This window comes from Rhinoderma darwinii, chromosome 1 (assembly GCF_050947455.1).
Source record: "Rhinoderma darwinii isolate aRhiDar2 chromosome 1, aRhiDar2.hap1, whole genome shotgun sequence".
NCBI lineage: Eukaryota > Metazoa > Chordata > Amphibia > Anura > Rhinodermatidae > Rhinoderma > Rhinoderma darwinii.
This window is the reverse complement of record NC_134687.1, coordinates 451,020,424-451,039,671: the sequence shown is the minus strand read 5'-3', so window position 1 is coordinate 451,039,671 and position 19,248 is coordinate 451,020,424. Positions and strand designations below refer to the sequence as shown.

Sequence of the window (19,248 nt, the reverse complement as noted above, 5' to 3'; positions counted from 1 at the left end):
GTTCCATCTTATTCAAGAAACTTTCAGAAGAAAACTGGACTTGCTAAAAATATGATAAACCCCTTGAAGGAAACCTTGTGGGGTCTACTTGTGTGAATGAAGTCATTTATGGGGTGATTCTAATGTTTCAGCAGCATTACACCCCCCAGAAAACAGTATGCGGCTATAAAATCAAATGCAAAATTCCTGGACCGAAAAGGCCGAAAAGCCTCCTTTTATGCCAAGCCCTGGCACATGCCCGCACAGTGAATAAGGCACACATATTTGGTATCCCCATGCACGGGAGAAGTGGAAGAATGTGAAAGGAGATGAATTTTGTCCGTGGTCTATACCGTGTGTGAAAAATACTAGCCTAAACTGACGCATTTGCTAAAAAATAGCTGATTTTTTTTTGTTCCATCTTATTCAAGAAACTTTCAGAAGAAAACTGGACTTGCTAAAAATATGATAAACCCCTTGAAGGAAACCTTGTGGGGTCTACTTGTGCGAATGAAGTCATTTATGGGGTGATTCTAATGTTTCAGCAGCATTACACCCCCCAGAAAACAGTATGCGGCTATAAAATCAAATGCAAAATTCCTGGACCGAAAAGGCCGAAAAGCCTCCTTTTATGCCAAGCCCTGGCACATGCCCGCACAGTGAATAAGGCACACATATTTGGTATCCCCATGCACGGGAGAAGTGGAAGAATGTGAAAGGAGATTAATTTTGTCCGTGGTCCATACCGTGTGTGAAAAATGCTAGCATAAACTGGCGCAATTGCTAAATTCTTGCATTTTTTTCCAATTTTGCCCACTTTAGAGAAAAAAATAAAAATGATATATACTGACAAATGCCACTAAAACAAAGCCCTATCTGTCCTTTAAAAAGAGTGTAAAATTCAAAGATGAACTTTATTCACCTGCTGAGTTATAGTCATCTAAATAAGCGCATAGCAAAATTGTGAAATTTGCTCTGGTCATTTAGCTGTAAAACAGCCTAGTCCTTAACCGGTTAAGGACCTCAAAAGCCTGGACCGCCTCAGGAGGCCAGTGGAGGAGATCAGCACCTTTGCGAGTGAGCTCCGTAAGAGGTTTAGCGATGACCGAGAAGCTAGCAATAAATCTCCTGTAATAATTAGCAAACCCCAGGAAGCACTGTAACAAAAACCAGAGGAGATCCAGCGATTGAAATATCAATAGGAAAGACTAAGTTTCCACTTTATTGAGGTACAAGCTAGGTGCTTGAAAAAAACACCAGGAGGAAAAGACAAGGTGGTGATATGCGGCAATAGATAGCCTACGCGTTTCAGGCACTGGCTGTGCCCTTAATCATGGCTAAGTCACTGTAACGCCTTCAGGGAGGCAGGTTGGAGCCATTCAGCCACAGCCTGAACCTTGGCAGGGTCCATGCGGAATTCATGAGGAGTGAGGATTTGACCCAAAAATGGTATCTCCTGCACCCCAAACACACATTTTACGGTTTTAGAAAACAGTTTGTTTTCCCGAAGGGCCTGGAGCACCTTCCTGACATGCTCAATGTGGGAGGACCAGTCCTTGGAAAACACAAGTATGTCATCAAGGTACACTACAAGAAATACCCCCAGGTAGTCTGTTAAGATCTCATTTATGAAATTCTGGAAGACCGCGGGAGCATTACACAACCCAAAGGGCATGACGAGGTATTCGAAATGACCTTCGGGCGTGTTAAACGCAGTCTTCCACTCATCCCTCTCTTTGATGCGGTTAAGGTTATAAGCCCCCCGTAGATCAAACTTAGAGAACCATTGGGCCCCCTGAACCTGATTAAAGAGATCAGGAATCAAAGGAAGGGGATACTGGTTCCTTACAGTGACCTTATTCAAGCACGGTCTAAGACCACCATCCTTCTTCCCTACGAAGAAGAAGCCAGCACCTACCGGAGAAGTAGAGGGGCGAATGTAACCCTTGGCCGGGCATTCCTGGATATACTCTCTCATGGCTTCACGTTCGGGACAAGAGAGATTAAATATCCTACCCTTAGGGAGCTTAGCTCCTGGTACCAAATCGATTGCGCAATCGTATTCTATATGAGGAGGTAACACTTCGGAGGCTTTTTTAGAAAAAACATTAGCGAAGTCCTGAATAAACTCAGGTAGAGTGTTCACCTCCTCAGGGAGAGAAATAAAATTAACAGAAAAACATGACGTCATGCATTCATTACCCCATTTGGTAAGATCCCCAGTATTCCAGTTAAATGTGGGATTATGCATCTGCAACCAGGGAAGGCCTAAAACCAAATCGGACGATAATCCCTGTATCACCAGTACAGAGCACTGCTCCAAATGCATGGAGCCAACAAGGAGTTCAAATACAGGGGTATGCTGCGTAAAATAACCATTAGCTAGAGGAGTGGAGTCGATACCCACTACCGGGACAGGTTTAGGCAAATCAATCAATGGCAAAGCTAGAGACATAGCAAATTCCACAGACATAATATTAGCAGAAGACCCTGAATCCACGAAGGCACTGCCGGTAGCAGACCTACCACCAAAAGAGACCTGAAATGGAGGCAAGATCTTATTAGGTTTCATATTCACGGGAAATACCTGTGCGCCCAAGTGACCTCCCCGATGGTCACTTAGGCGTGGAAGTTTTCCGGCTCCTTATTCTTACGCCTAGGACAGTTGTTCACTTGATGCTTGTCATCCCCACAGTAGAAGCAGAGACCATTCTTCCTGCGGAACTCTCTACGTTGTTGGGGAGACACGGAGGCCCCGAGTTGCATAGGTTCATCCGAGTTTTCAGTGGAAGAACGAAGCAACGGAACCTCGGGAGCCATCATGGGGGAGCCAGAGGAGGAGGCACAAAAACGTTCAAGTCGTCGTTCCCTGAGACGTCGGTAAAGACGTACTGCTAAAGCCATAACCTGATTTAGAGAGTCAGAAGAGGGATAGCTAACTAACAGGTCCTTCAGGACGTTCGACAGACCCAATCTAAACTGCCACCTCAAGACAGGGTCATTCCACCGAGAAGCTACACACCACTTCCTAAAGTCCGAACAGTACTCCTCAACGGGTCTCTTACCCTGACGTAAGGTCACCAGCTGACTCTCGGCAAAGGCAGTTCTGTCAGTCTCGTCATATATGAGCCCGAGAGCAGAAAAAAAAAAGGTCAACAGAGGAAAGTTCAGGGGCGTCGGGAGCCAAGGAGAAGGCCAATTCTTGGGGCCCGTCCTGGAGCCGGGACACAATTATACCCACTCGCTGGCTCTCAGAACCTGAGGAGTGGGGCTTTAGACGAAAATAGAGCTTACAACTCTCCCGAAAGGAGAAAAAGGTCTTCCGGTCCCCTGAGAACCGGTCAGGCAACTTGAGGTTGGGTTCAAGAGGTGAGGTGGGGGGCACTACCAGGGTAGCATCATGCTGGTCGCCCCTCTGAGCCAGGGCTTGGACCTGTAGGGAGAGGCCCTGCATTTGCTGAGCCAGGGTCTTAAGGGGGTCCATAGTTGTGTCAGGGACCAGGGTAGAAAAGATATATGGGCTTGTGATTATGTAATGCCGGGGTAGGGAGACAGACAGGTGAGCCCTCATCTACCCGCCACTCAGTCCCTGCCTACTTGAAACGGCCCGTCCTAGGCGACGGCGTACAACTGGGCGACGGTCCCTACACTCACTATGTGCACGACAGACAAACAGACAAGGATACACAGAAGCTAGGAGAACGGGGTAGTTGCCCACGGCAACACCGTGAGTAACAAGAGTAGTGAACGAGCCGAGTCAAACCAGGAGTGTACGAGGTACCAAACGCAGAGCAGGAGAGTAGTGAATGAGCCGAGTCAAACCAGGAGTGTACGAGGTACCAAACGCAGAGCAGGAAAATAGTCAGTAAGCCAGGGTCTATATGGAGTAGAGGACAAAAGTACAAGCAGCAGCAGCAGAGCCAGGAAACAGACAGAATCACAAGCAAAGGAGAAGCAGGAAGTGAAGGTATAAATAGACAGAGGGCGGGAGCTAGCTCCGTCTGGCCAGGCTGTGATAGGCTCTCCCACTCCTCAGCCTCCCAGCCTGATTGGTAGAAGGAGGGGGTCACTCGATCAGACTTAGGAGCAGGTGCAGACTGACTAACCACGGGCGTCGACACAGAAGTTGTGTCTGGCAGATCCTTTACAGCCTCCTACCCTCAGAATCCCCAACTCCTTTCATGTGTCCCTCCTGAAGCCTGTGGTCCTCCACCGCTGCACAAAAACGCCTAGCTCTGCAGTTGCTCCCAGCGGTTCTTCCGATGCATTTGGGGTTAAGGAGATCCTGGACTTCAAAAAAGTAGGAAGAAGAACTTTTTATTTGGTGGATTGGAGTTCCAAGGGGATTTGGTCCAGAGGAGAGGTCCTGTGAGCCAGAAGAGAACCTCAATGCCCCTACCCTCATTAAGAAGTTCCTCTCTTGCTCTGGCCCCAAGAAGACTGGGCGTAAGAGGGGGATACTGTAGCATCCATGGCAGCGGAGCGTCGGGATTGCTCACACCCTGGCGGCCGCAGCCATGTATCTGTGAGTGCTGGTCCGCATCTCCTCCCCAGGAGACGCCAACGCTCACTTCCGCTCCGGTCCACTGTGTCCCATAGGGTGCGCGCACACGAACGTGCCCGGCCTTAAAGGACCAGCGCACGCACAAAGGAATCATCATCAATTAGCCCATGATCACCCTGGACTATAAGAAGGGCCCTGCCCCTTTGCTCATTGCCTGAGTTGTTGTTAGTATTCCCATGTTAGTCTTTGAAAATAATCCCTTAGTGTTTGCCCTGTTACCGTTGTTCCCGTGCCCTGCTGCCTGTTTCCTGTATCCCGTGCGATGTTATTTTCCCTGAGCCTGTTAGTGATTGGAGTCGTGTCCTGCTGCTCTTGCTGTCATCCGCCACGTCTGGCACAACCTACAGCACCTGCTGTCATCTGGTGCATTCTACTGCACCTGATGTTATCCGCCATGTCTGGCGCAACCTGCTGCACCTGTTGTCATCCATGCTAAAGCCTCTGCCACTGTCTGGACTATTCAGGTACCCTTGTGCTGGACTTTGTATTGCTTGAGTGCTCTGTTTTTTGGCCAGCTGCCTCCCCACTGCAGTGGTGGGGCCTAGTGGGTCCACATACCCACAGACCGTGACATATACAGCATCAGAACCAAGCTGAGTACATAAATACAGCACCAGAAACAAACTCAGTACGTATATACAGCCCCAGAACCAAGCTCAGTACATATATACAGTATCAGAACCAAGCTCAGTATATAAATAAAGCACCAGAACCAAGCTCAGTACATATATACAGCACCAGAACAAAGCTCAGTAAATAAATAGTGTCAGAATCAAGCTCAGTACATATATACAGCACCAGAACCGAGCTCAGTACTTATATACAGCACCATAACAAATACAGTTCAGTACAGAGATCATTTGCAAATTCAGTTTAACCCCTGCTGTATAAATTTGTACGACATAAAACGACAGCTCCCAGTATAGCCTGAACAATGGTTGCTGTTTAACAAAAAAGAATGCTACAATCCGTCATCTGGCTGCAGATCATACAGTGACTACAGTACTGATCAGTCACAGGGAGAATAAACATTTACCTTGAGTGACTCACAGGTGACGTCTCAAATACTTTTTAGTTATTTTTCTCTTCTCCATCCGGTGCAGGCCTATATGATGACTTCTTCCGGACACGGCCCATTTCTGCAGTTTGCAGCTCAGATGTCTTCGGCTCCTCACTTTCCCAACATTTCCCCACCTATAAACGAAGATAAAAATCTCATGATACCACATTCTATGCTTCTAAATATAATAGTATCATACACAGTGCCCCTGAATATAATAATACTATACGCTGTGCCCCTGAATAAAATAGTACTATACACTGTGCCCCTGAATATAATACTATTATACACTGTGCCATGAATATAATAGTACTAAACACTGTGCCCCTGAATATAATAGTACTATACACTGTGCTCCTAAATATAATAGTACTATACATTGTGCCCTGAATATAATAGTACTATACACTGTGCACCTGAATATAATAGTAGTATACACTGTTCTCCTGAATATAATAGTACTATACACTGTGCCCCTGAATATAATAGTATTATACACTGTGCCCCTGAATATAAAATTACTATACACTGTGCTCCTGAATATAATAGTACTATACCATGCACCCCAAGATATAATAGTACTATACACTGCACCCCTGAATATAATAGTACTATACACTGTGTCCCTGAATACAATAGTACTATACACTGTTCCCCTGAATACAATAGTACTATACACTGTGCCCCTGAATATAATAGTACTATATACTGTGCCCCTGAATACAATAGCACAATACACTGTGCCCCTGAACATAATAGTATTATACACTGCGCCCCTGAATACAATAGCAGAGGCGTAGCTAGGTTCTCCAGCACCCGGGGCAAAGATTCAGTTTGGCGCCCCCCCCCCAACCTCTTTCCCGACATCTCCTTCCCCCTCGCCGTGTTTGTTTTCTCTACCAATCGACGTGTCATTTCTTTTTATGTAACGCGAGCATAAAAACATTTGTACATTTTACAAGCAATATAGCTCTATACACAACACCAGAACCAAGTTCATTACTTATATCCAGCACCAGAACCAAGCTCATTACATATATACAACACCAGCACAAATACAGCTAAATTTAGTGCAACCCCTGCCGTATAGGTGTGTACGGCGTAAAACTACAGCTCCCAGTATGGCCCAAACAATGATAAGGATATGCTGGGAGATGCCGTTTCACAAAAAATAAATCCTATCATAATCATACCACCCATCATCTTGCTGCAGATTATACAGTGACTACAGTGCTGATTAGAGGCAGAATAAACATTTACATTAAGTGACTCACCGGTGACGTCTCAGATTCTAGTTCTTTTTCTCCATCTGGTCCAGACCTCTATGATGCATTCTCCCGGTCACAGGCCATTTCTGCAGTTTGCCGCTCAGATGTCTTCAGCTTCTCACTTTACCAACATTTCTGCACCTATAAATAAATATAAAGTTATCATTATACCACACACTACGCCCCTAAATATAATAGCGCCATACACTGCACCTCTAATTATAATAGCACCATACACTGTGTCACACACACACACACACACACACACACACACACACACTGTGCCATAGAGCTCCTGTAGATAGTGCCCCCATATAGACCACCCCTGTATATAGTGTCCCACAAATAACTCCCCCAATAGTGCTCTACAGATAGCCCACCCCTGTATATAGCCCCCTGTAGATATAGCCCACCCCTGTATATAGTACTCTACAGATAGTCCAACCATGTATGTAGCCCCCCTGTAGATATAGCCCACCCCTGTATATAGTGCTCCACATATAGTCCACCCCTGTATATAGTGTTTCAGATAGCCCACCCCTGTATATAGCCCCCCTTGTACATATAGTCCACCCCTGTATATAGTGCTCCACTAGATAGTCCACCCCTGTATATAGTGCTCCACAGATAGCCCACCCCTGTATATACTATATACAAGGGTGGGCTATCTGTGGAGCACTATATACAGGGGTGGACTATATGTACAAGGGGGCTATATACAGGGGTGGGCTTTCTGTGGAGCACTATAGGGGGAGCCATTTGTGGGATACTATATATAGGGGTGGGCTATATCTACAGGGGGACTATATACAGGGGTGGGCTATATCTACAGGGGGACTATATCTACAGGGGGACTATATACAGGGGTGGGCTATCTACAGGGGGACCATATCTACAGGGGGACCATATCTACAGGGCTGGGCTATACACAGGGCTGGGCTATACACAGGGCTGGGCTATACACAGGGCGACTATATCTACAGGGGTGGGCTATATCTACAGGGGTGGGCTATATCTACAGGGGTGGGCTATATCTACAGGGATGGGCTATATACAGGGCTGGGCTATATACAGGGGTGGGCTATATCTACAGGGGGGCTATATCTACAGGGGGCTATATCTACAGGGGGGCTATATACTGGGGTGGGCTATCTATCTACACTATATAGCCCCCCCTGTAGCTATAGCCCATCCCTGTATATGGTGCTCCATAGATAGCCCACCCCAGTATATAGCCCCCCTGTAGATATAGTCCCCCTGTATATAGCCCACCCCCTGTAGATATAGCCCCCCTGTAGATATAGTCCCCCTGTAGATAGACACCCCCCGTAGATAAAGTCCCCCCCCCCGGAGATAAAGGACCCCCTGTAGATATAGCCCACCCCTGTAGATATAGCCCACCCCTGTAGATATAGCCCCCCTGTAGATATAGTCCCCCTGTAGATAGACACCCCCGTAGATAAAGCCCCCCCCCCCGTAGATAAAGGCCCCCCCCCGTGTAGACAAAGTCGTCCCCCCTGTATATACAGCCGCACACTTCTATTACAATTTAAAAAAAATAAAACATATTCAAACTCACCTTATTCCCGCTCCCACGCCGTCCGGCAGCCATGGAGACCTGCTCTCTTCTGCGCAGGTCTCCAGGGGGTTGAACACAGCGTCTATGAAAGGCGCTGATTGGCTGGGCAGGATGACTTTCCCTGTCAATCAGCGTCTTTCATCGACGGAAGCTTCACTGGTACAAAAGCTACCAGTTGCTCCATTCGTGGAAAGGCGCTGAATGGACGGGCACGGAACGTGCCCGGTCATTCATTGCTTCTAATTGTACCTGTGTCTTTGCAACACAGGTACAATTATATTGCAGGAGGAGGTGGCGCTGGCGCCCCCCTCTGAGCTGCGCCCGGGGTACGTGCCCCGCCTGCCCCCCCTAGCTACGCCCCTGACAATAGTACCATACACCGTGCACCTGAATATAATAGTACTATACACTGTTCTCCTGAATATAATAGTACTATACACTGTGCCCCTGAATATAATAGTACTATACACTGTGCCCCTGAATATAATAGTACTATACACTGTGCTCCTGAATATAATAGTACTATACCCTGTACTCCTGAATATAATAGTACTTTACACTGTGCCCCTGAATATAATAGTATTATACACTGTGCTCCTGAATATAATAGTACTATACACTGCACCCCAAAATATAATAGTAATATACACTGCACCCCTGAATATAATAGTACTATACACTGTGCCCCTGAATACAATAGTACTATACACTGTGCCCCTGAATACAATAGTACTATACACTGTACTCCTGAATATAATAGTACTATACACTGTGCCCCTGAATACAATAGTACTATACACTGTGCCCCTGAATATAATAGTACTATACACTGTTCTCCTGAATATAATAGTACTATACACTGTGCCCCTGAATATAATAGTACTATACTCTGCGCCCCTGAATACAATAGTACCATACACTGTGCCCCTGAATATAAAACTACCATACACTGCGCCCTGAATATAATAGTACTATACACTGCACCCCTGAATATAATAGTATTATACACTGTGCCCATGAATTAAATTGTGTCAAACACTGTAGAGTAAAACATCACACACTAAGGGTATGTGCACACACACTAATTACGTCCGTAATTGACGGACGTATTTCGGCCGCAAGTAGTGGACCGAACTCAGTGCAGGGAGCCGGGCTCCTAGCATCATAGTTATGTACGATGCTACGAGTCCCTGCCTCTCCGTGGAACTACTGTCCCGTACTGAAAACACGATTACAGTACGGGACAGTTGTGCTGCAGAGAGGCAGGGACTCCTAGCATCGTACATAAGTATGATGCTAGGAGCCCGGCTCCCTGCACTGAGTTCGGTCCGGGACTTGCGGCCGAAATACGTCCGTCAATTACGGACGTAATTAGTGTGTGTGCACATACCCTAACAATGCCCCCTGCAGATAGCAGCAGTCACAATTCACAATGTAGATAGTGCCAGGTACAATGCCCTCTGTAGATAATGCCCCTTGTAGATGTGGCCAGTCCCAATGCCCCCTGTAGATAGCGCCGGTGACAATGCCCCCTGTAGATAGCGCCAGTTGCAATGCCCTCTATAGATAATGCCCCCTGTAAATAGCGCCAGTTACAATGCACTCTGTAGATAATGTCCCTTGTAGATGGGGCCGGTCACAATGCCCCCTGTAGATAGTGCCAGTTACAATGCCCTCTGTAGATAATGCCCCCTGTACATAGTGCCAGTTACAATGCCCCTTGTAGATAGCACCAGTCACAATGCCCCCTATAGATAGCGCCAGTTACAATGCCCTCTGTAGATATTGTCCCCTGTAGATAGCGCCAGTTACAATACCCTCTGTAGATAATGTCTCCTGTAGATAGCGCCAGTTACAATGCCCTATGTAGATAATGTCCCCTGTAGATCGCGCCAATTAAAATGCCCTCTGTAGATAATGTCCCCTGTGGATCGCGCCAACTATACACTGCGCCCCTGAATACAATAGTACCATACACTGTGCCCCTGAATATAAAACTACCATACACTGCGTCCTGAATATAATAGTACTACACACTGCACCCCTGAAAATAATAGTATTATACACTGTGCCCATGAATTAAATTGTGTCAAACACTGTAGAGTAAAACATCACACACTAACAATGCCCCCTGTAGATAGCACCAGTCACAATGCCCCCTGTAGATAGTGCCAGGTACAATGCCCTCTGTAGATAATGCCCCTTGTAGATGGGGCCGGTCACAATGCCCCCTGTAGATAGTGCCAGTTACAATGCCCTCTGTAGATAATGCCCCCTGTACATAGTGCCAGTTACAATGCCCCTTGTAGATAGCACCAGTCACAATGCCCCCTGTAGATAGCGCCAGTTACAATGCCCTCTGTACATAATGTCCCCTGTAGATAGCGCCAGTTACAATCCCCTCTGTAGATAATGTCCCCTGTAGATAGCGCCTGTTACAATGCCCTATGTAGATAATGTCCCCTGTGGATCGCGCCATTTATAATGCCCTCTGTAGATAGTGTCCCCTGTAGAGAGCGCCAGTTACAATGCCCTATGTAGATAATGTCCCAAGTAGATAGCGCCAGTTACAGTTGCCCTCTGTAGATAATGTCCCCTGTGGCTATTGCCCCCTTGCCTTCCTCCAGCGACGCAGGAGTGGTCAGAGACCAGACGGCGTCATCCAGCGTAACGGCGCAGTCGGCGTGATGACATAATCGCGCCGACTGTGTCATTAGTAAATCACCGAATGGGAGGAAGGGAACGGATAGTTCCCTATCTCGAGAGCGCTAAAGTAAGCAATTGTATCCACATCCTAAGGATGCGGATACAATTCGGTGAGAGGTCCCGCTTCACTCTGGTTCTTTGAACTGGCTGTAATTTTAACAGTCGGCACGGGAGAACCGGGGCGAACTGGGCCCTCTTCCAGCCTCGGGCCCTGGGCACTTGCCCAGATAGCCCTCATTATAATCCGCCCTTGTCCCTGAGACATGATCATGGTCACTAACCATAATCATGCTGCCCGATCTTTGAGAGCCACTTGCAGGTTCAAAGAGCCCTGTAAACTATCAACGTCCCAATGGGTATAAGATGGTTTAAATTTAAAGCCCTATCCCATAAAATGGATCTAGTCACGATTTTTGGCTCATTATGGACAGTTGTAGCCATGTCATGACAGTCATGCCCCTGCCTAGGAAAGCCCATTACTTCCGGGAAGTGAGTTTATCCATGGCAGGGAAGGGTTAAAGGCCATAGAAAGCAATGCAGACCACATATTCACAGGAGTAGAAATTTTAGGAGTGGTAGAATTATGTATGTAGCATTTGCCAGTGACTGCCACAGGTGAGTAGCAGTTAGGCCGAATTCAGACGAACGTGGGGAAACTCAGACGTGAAAAACAACCGTTTTTCACGTACAACTTGCCCCCCACGCGGGACCTGTTCTCACGGGTACCCATAGACTTGAGTCTATCGAGGGATCCGTGAAAACATCTTCCATTTTTCAACGGACCCTTCACACGGTCCATTGAAACAACGGCCATGTGAATGGCCCCATTAAAATACATGCGTCAGTGTGACGGCCGTTGTTTTAACGGCCGTCACACGGACGTATTCCACGTTCCTGTGAATAAGTCCTTTGAGTAAGTAATGTGCCCAAGGAACAGTGCTGCACAACTACTCCAAAATTCAGTAAATAGGGCTGCACCAAATGAGCAATAAGGCAATGTTCAGAATGAAGTAATTGTCATTTGTGACAGGAGAATGTACAGATTGTACTTGTAGGTTTCTGTTTTACTTCCTTATAATGTTCTGTCATTGTGTCATTGGCTACCAGTCCATGTCACACAGTAATAGACAGCATCATCCTCCAGCTGAACCCCATTTATACTCAAATAACCTATATTACCACTGGCAGACCCCACAAAACGTGATGGAACATCTTGCCCCTTGCCATTGCTGGACTCAGTGTAATAATATAGTATATATCTGGGGACCTTGTTCTCCTTTTGCTGGTAAAACACCACCCTGTTTGAGGCCACAGTTAGACCTCCTCCCAAAGTACATGAAATCCTGACGTTTTTTCCAGGAGAAGTTGTTATTGACGGTTCCTGTGTCACAGAGTGTTGTGCCTGGGACTCTGTAAGAAATAAAGATCACACTTATAGTATAATGACAAGATTACAGAATAATGATGCTGTAGTCCCCACAGTTCCTCAGGGAATCTGGTATTTTGTATGTAAAATTTCTCTCACCAACTATGAAGATGAACAAGAAAAGGCTCTGCAACTTGACCATGGTGCCCCAGGAGACAGGAGACAGCTACGCAGTTGAGCTGAATCTATTCACTGGGATCTGACTGTTATAAACAGATCTTTGCGCCTCCCATTATGCAAAACCTACAGATATACATTTCTCTATTGTGAGTGGTTATGTATATGATTTTGTATAGCTACACCCATGTGTAATATATCTATTTACAGTAATTCAGTTAATAAAGAAAGCAATATATAATATACAATACATATGTGTCCGCACAAAACATACACTAAATGGGCAAAAGTATTGGGACACACCTATTAACCCCTTCCCGCCGCAGCCCTTTTTCAGATTTTCATTTTTGTTTTTTCCTCCCCACTTTCAAAAGCCATAACTTTTTTATTTTTCCGTCTATATAGTACTATGAGGGCTTGATTTTTGTGGGATGAGTTGTAGATTTTCGTAGCACCATTTATTGTGCCATATAATGTACTACGAAACGGGGAAAAATTATTTGTGGGGTAAAAAATAAAAAAACAGCGATTCCTCCATTGTTTTTTGCGCGTCGTTTTTTACGGAATTCACTGTGCAATTAAAACAACATGTTAGCTTTATTCTGCGGGTCAATACGATTACGGCAATACCAAATATATACAGTTTTTTCTATATTTTACTACTTTTACAAATAAAAACCTAAGTGTAAAAACTAAAATTTATTTTGTGTCACCAAATTCCAAGAGCCATAACTTAATTCAATAGCGATCGCGGCTTTTTAGGGGTTAAACCACCATCGACTTTTCGCTACATGATAGCGGGCAGCGATGGTTGCTATGGCAACCGGACGCCTAGTAATGGCGTCCGGCTATGCCATCTACAGAAGCCTAGGACCCACTATGCTTGCTGTCAGTGAGTAGCTGACAGCCCTAATACACTGCACTATGCATGTAGTGCAGTGTATTAGAAAAGCGATCAGGACCCCCTGCCCTCAAGTCCCCTAGTGGGACAAAGTAAAAAAGTGTAAAAAAGTAAAAAAAAGTTGTGTAAAAATAAGAAATTAAAGTTTTAAAAGTAATAAAAGTAAAAATCCCCCTTTTTCCCTTATCGGTCCTTTATTATTAATAAAAACAGATAAATAAACAAATAAACTGTACATAATTGGTATCGCCGCGTCCGTAATGGCCTGAACTACAAAATTATTTCGTTTTTTATCCTGCGCGGTGAACGCCATAAAAGAAAATAATAATAAACCGTACCAGAATCACAATTGTTTGGTCACTTCACCTCCCAAAAAATGTAATAAAAAGAGATGAGCTGTTAGAGGGGGTCGCCCCCTTCTTTCTAACGATTTAAATACTGCGGTCGCTATTGACCACGACATTTAACAAGTTAAACGAGCGGGATTGCGCTCGAGCACGATCCTGCTCATTACTTTGAAGTGTCGGCTGTAGTATACAGCCGACACTGGCCCGTTCCATACGTCCCCTACCCGACTTTGGCATATTGATACGTCAAATGTCGGGAAGGGGTTAATCCAGGTGTGTCATTCTGTCCCATTGCCACAGGTGTATATAATGCAGCATCTCGCCATGTAGTCTGTCATTACAAACATTTTTGAAAGAATGGGTCATTTCAAACAGATGAATTCCAGCATGGTACTGTAATAGGATGCCACCGTAGCAACAACTCAGTTCATGAAATTTCTTCCCTCCTAGATATTCCATGACCACAGTAACGAGCAGGATCACGCTCTTGTGCGATCCCGCTCGTTTAACCCATTAAATGCTGCGGTCAATAGCAACCGCGGCATTTAAATATGTAGAAAGAGGGGGGCGTCCCCCTATAACAGCTCATAGGCCCTCCGCGATGCGATCACGGAGTGCCAATGGTTGCTATGGCAGCCAGGGGGCCTCTGGAAGAGCTTAATAAAAGCCTGTCATAAAGATGATATACTGCAATTCATTAGTATTGCAGTAAATAGTGCAAGCGTTCCAATGATGGCTGGTTAAAGTCCCATAGGGGAACTAATAAAAATGTAAAAATCTGTTAAATAAAGGGTTTTTTATGTACAAAAAAAAATATGAAAAGTTAAAAAAAAAACATTTTCCCCCTAAAGCATTGTAAAAAAATAAATAAATAAACATAATTGGTATTGCCGCATTCATAAAAGTCTGAACAGTTAGGGTATGTTCATACGACAGCGTCCGTAACGGCTGAAATTACGGGGATGTTTTCAGGAGAAAACATCCCCGTAATTTCAGCCGTAACGGCATGTGCAGGCGCTTGAAAGCCGCGTCCATTACGGACGTAATTGGCGCTGCTTTTCATTGGAGTCAATGAATAACGGCTCCAATTACGCCCCAAGAAGTGACAGGCCACTTCTTTGACGCGGGCGTCTATTTACGAGCCGTCATTTGACAGCGGGGCGTAAATATACGCCTCGTGTGAACAGACAAACGTCAGCTCATTGCTTTCAATGGGCAGATGTTTGTCAACGCTTTCAAGCCGCATTTTTCGGACGTAATTCGGGGCAAAAACGCCTGAATTACGTCCGTAATTAGTGTGTGTGAACATACCCTTACAATATATCATTATTTAATCCGCATGGTGTACGCCGAAAAAAAAACAAAATGAAATTGCCAGAATCGCTGTTTTTTTGGTCACCTCGTCTCCCACAAAAAATGGAAGAAGTGATCAAAACTTCACATGTACCCCAAAATGGTAGCATTAAAAACTACAGCTTATCCCAAAAGAAATAAGCCCTCATACCACTTAATCGACGGAAAAATAAAAGTTATGGCGCTCAGAATTTGGCGACACAAACTGTATTTTATTTTTCACAGTTAGTCTTTTCCTTGTAAAAGTAGTAAAATAAAGAAAAACAACTCTATAAATTTGGTATCACTGTAATCGTGTTGACCCGCAGAATAGAGTTAAAGGGAATGTGTCGTGAATGAAACATTTTTTTTTAAAGTAAGCTACTTATTATATTTTTTAAGTTTTTTGCTGTATTTTTTTTTTCTTCCACATGTTGGGATGTATTAAAAATGAAATAATAATTTTACAGGTTCTCCTATAGCGGCCACCAGAGGGAGCACTTCCAAAAATTACAGCAAGGTGAATAAGGTAAAGCAACCTGACTCACAGCTGCTGAAGATGTGGGAGGGAATCTCACCCCCCCCCCCCCTCCCTATTTTTGGCTACAAGCCAGGAAAAGGTGTCTTCAAATTGCTAAGCAGTGTCCGGCTCCTATTTTGGGAGAGCTGTCACAATGCAGCTGGTAGAAGCTATGGGACACACCAGAAGGCTAAGGGTATGTACACACGGCTTATTTTTGGCCGTTTTTCGGGCCGTAACCGGCTGAAAAACGTCTGAAAAATCGGAAGCAGGACGCCTCCAAACATCTGCCCATTGATTTCAATGGGAAAAACGGCGTACTGTTAGACTCTATTGAAAACAGCTCCAAAAACGGCCATAAAAAACGGCGCAAAAAAACGGCTGAAAATCAGGTGCTGTTTTCCCTTGAAAACAGCTCCGTATTGTCAGACGTCTTTGAGTTTGCGTGTGAACATACCCTTATTACCTTAGGGTATGTTCACACATTTACAAAAAAAACGTCAGAAAATACGGCGCTGTTCTCAAGGGAAAACCGCTCCTGATTTTCAGACGTTTTTTAATCAAACTCGCGTTTTTCTAAAAACGTCCCAAGAAGTGACATGCACTTCTTTTTCGCGAGCATCTTTTTACGTGCCATTTTTTGAAAATGAGGTGTAAAAAAAAGGCCCGTCGGAACAGAACGCCGTCAAGAATGATGAAAGTGAAGTGAATGACTTTTCAATTGACAGGTTCACACGGTGTGTATTTGATGTGTTTTTTTGGTGCATTTTACGTGCCAAGAACCACATCAAAAAACACTTGATTACACTTTTCATTTAGATAATTGGTAAAGTGCGCAGTTAGTACATACAACGTGCTGTTTTACATACACGTTTTTAAAGAACGCGTTGTGTAAATAAAGAAGTGTCGAGTCAATTCGTTTGCACGTAAAACGTGCCAAATTTACCCATAGTCAAAGGGAGTCCTAATTATGCGCCAAAAAGTGCACACAAAATGCGTCAAAAGACAAGCGAAAAAAGCGTCAAACGCTTGATTAAGCTTCCCATTTACATCAATAGGAAAGCAAGCGTTTTTTTAAAAACGTGTTGCGTAAAAAAGAACAGTGGGGGGTTGTTTGTTGTGCAGTTGCATGTTTGGGGGGATTTGTGTGTTTGGGGGGGTGCTCGCCGCTGATTCTTCAAAACAGCTGATAAGCGACAATGAAGGTTCAGCGGTGCCCGTGCACACTCCGCTGCACAAAAATAGGACACAGCTCTGCTGCGCAAACTGCACACGCAGCTCTGCTGCGCGCGCGCACTACACCAGACAGCTCTGCTGCGCACGCACACTACACACACAGCTCTGCTACACACACACACACAGCTCTACTACACACGCACACACTGCCAGCTCAGCCACACACAAACACACACAGCTACACACACACAGACACACACACAGCTCTGCTACACATACACACACACAGCTCTCCTAGACACACACACAGCACTGCTACACACACAGCTCTGCCGCACACGCACACACAGCTCTGCTACACACACAGCTCTGCCACACACGCACACACAGCTCTGCCACACATGCACACACACAGCTCTGCTTCACACACACATACAGCTCTGCTACACAGACACACACACACAGCTCTAATACACACACAGCTCTACTACACATAGTAGCTTTATATTAATTGCATGGTGAATTCCGTAAAAATTAAGCGCAAAAATACAATGGAGGAATCGCTGTTTTTTTTTTTCATTTTCTACCCCACAAATAATTATTGTCCCGTTTCCTAGTACATTATATGGTATAATAAATTGTGTCATGAAAAACTACAACTCATTACTGCAAAAATCAAGCCCTCATAGGACTATATCGACGGAAAAATAAAAAAGTTATGGCTTTTGGAATGTGGGGAGGAAAAAATTAAATTGAAAATCTGAAAAATGGCTGCGGCTTATTATTGTTAGGGTATGTGCACACATACTAATTACGTCCGTAATTGACGGACGTATTTCGGCCGCAAGTACCGGACCGAACACAGTGCAGGGAGCTGGGCTCCTAGCATCATACTTATGTACGATGCTAGGAGTCCCTGCCTCGCTGCAGGACAACTGTCCCGTACTGAAAACATGATTACAGTACGGGACAGTTTTCCTGCAGCGAGGCAGGGACTCCTAGCATCGTACATAAGTATGATACTAGGAGCCCGGCTCCCTGCACTGTGTTCGGTCCGGTACTTGCGGCCAAAATAAGTCCGTCAATTATGGACGTAATTAGTGTGTGTGCACATACCCTTATACATGAATGTAGTGAGTGGGGCTGTGGCAGTGTAAGGGTATGTTCACACGGCAGCGTCCATTACGGAGGAGAAAACAGCTCCTGAATTTCAGACGTAATTGCTCGTACTCGCGTTTTTCGCGGCGGCAATTCCGGACGTAATTGGAGCTGTTTTTCAATGGAGCCAATGAAAAACGGCTCCAATTACGTCTCAAGAAGTGACATGCACTTCTTTGATGCGGGCGTCTTTATATGCTCTGTCTTTTGACAGCGGCGCGTAAAAAAAATGCCCGTGTGCACAGAACATCGTAACGCCATTGATTTCAATGGGCAGATGTTTGCCGGCGGTTTGGAGACGTATTTTCGGACGTAATTCGAGGCGTAAAACGCCCGAAATACGTCCGTAAATAGTTTGTGTGAACATACCCTAATACAGTCATTGCCCCGCTCCTGACAAGTGTTATCTAAATGGACCAATGGCAGCTAAGAGCTGTCACTGCTTAGTTAACTGTCACAGACCCAGGAAGGCAAGTATGATAATGGTTTTGCTTTTTTACTTATTAATGTTACTAATGTTTTTTTTTGTACAGGTTCAGTCATTGGACTACGTCGGATTCGAGGACTACTTCGATGACAGTGTTTTTATTTTCAATAAATTGGTTAACGAGGGTTGTGTAGGGGGTCTTATTTCAATAAAATATTCAAGAAAATATTTTTTCTGTGTCTGTTTTCTTTTAACCCCTTAAGGACGCAGCCTAGTTTTGGCCTTAAGGCTCAGAGCCCATTTTTCAAATCTGACATATTTCACTTTATGTGGTAATAACGTGGGAATGCTTAAACCTACCCAAGCGATTCTGAGATTGTTTTCTCGTGACACATTGGGCTTCATGTTCAAGGTAAAATTTGGTCGATATATTCAGTGTTTATTGGTGAAAAATTGCAAAATTTAGAGAAAATTTTGAAAAAATTGCATTTTTCAGAATTTAAATGCATCTGCTTGTAAAACAGACAATTATACAACCCACAATAGTCACTAGTTGACATTTCCCATATGTCTACTTTAGATTGGCATCGTTTTTTGAACATTCTTTTATTTTTCTTGGACGTTACAAGGCTTAGAACATAAACAGCAATTTCTCATATTTTTAAGAAAATGTCAAAAGCCTTTTTTT

At 44.8% G+C, this 19,248-nt stretch overlaps 1 protein-coding gene across 1 annotated transcript in view; it reads right to left on the bottom strand.

Annotated features, from left to right (window-relative positions):
- LOC142657153 (immunoglobulin lambda-1 light chain-like) overlaps positions 1 to 12,746 on the bottom strand; it is a 542,745-nt gene extending 529,999 nt beyond the window's left edge. Inside the window, exons 1-2 of the mRNA XM_075832205.1 lie at positions 12,682 to 12,746; positions 12,254 to 12,566 (exon numbers count right to left, since the gene is read on the bottom strand). Coding sequence (XP_075688320.1) covers positions 12,254 to 12,566; positions 12,682 to 12,724 — 356 coding nt within the window. The 5' untranslated portion in view covers positions 12,725 to 12,746. The remainder of the gene's footprint in view (positions 1 to 12,253; positions 12,567 to 12,681) is intronic.
- Between the last annotated feature and the right edge of the window lie 6,502 nt (positions 12,747 to 19,248).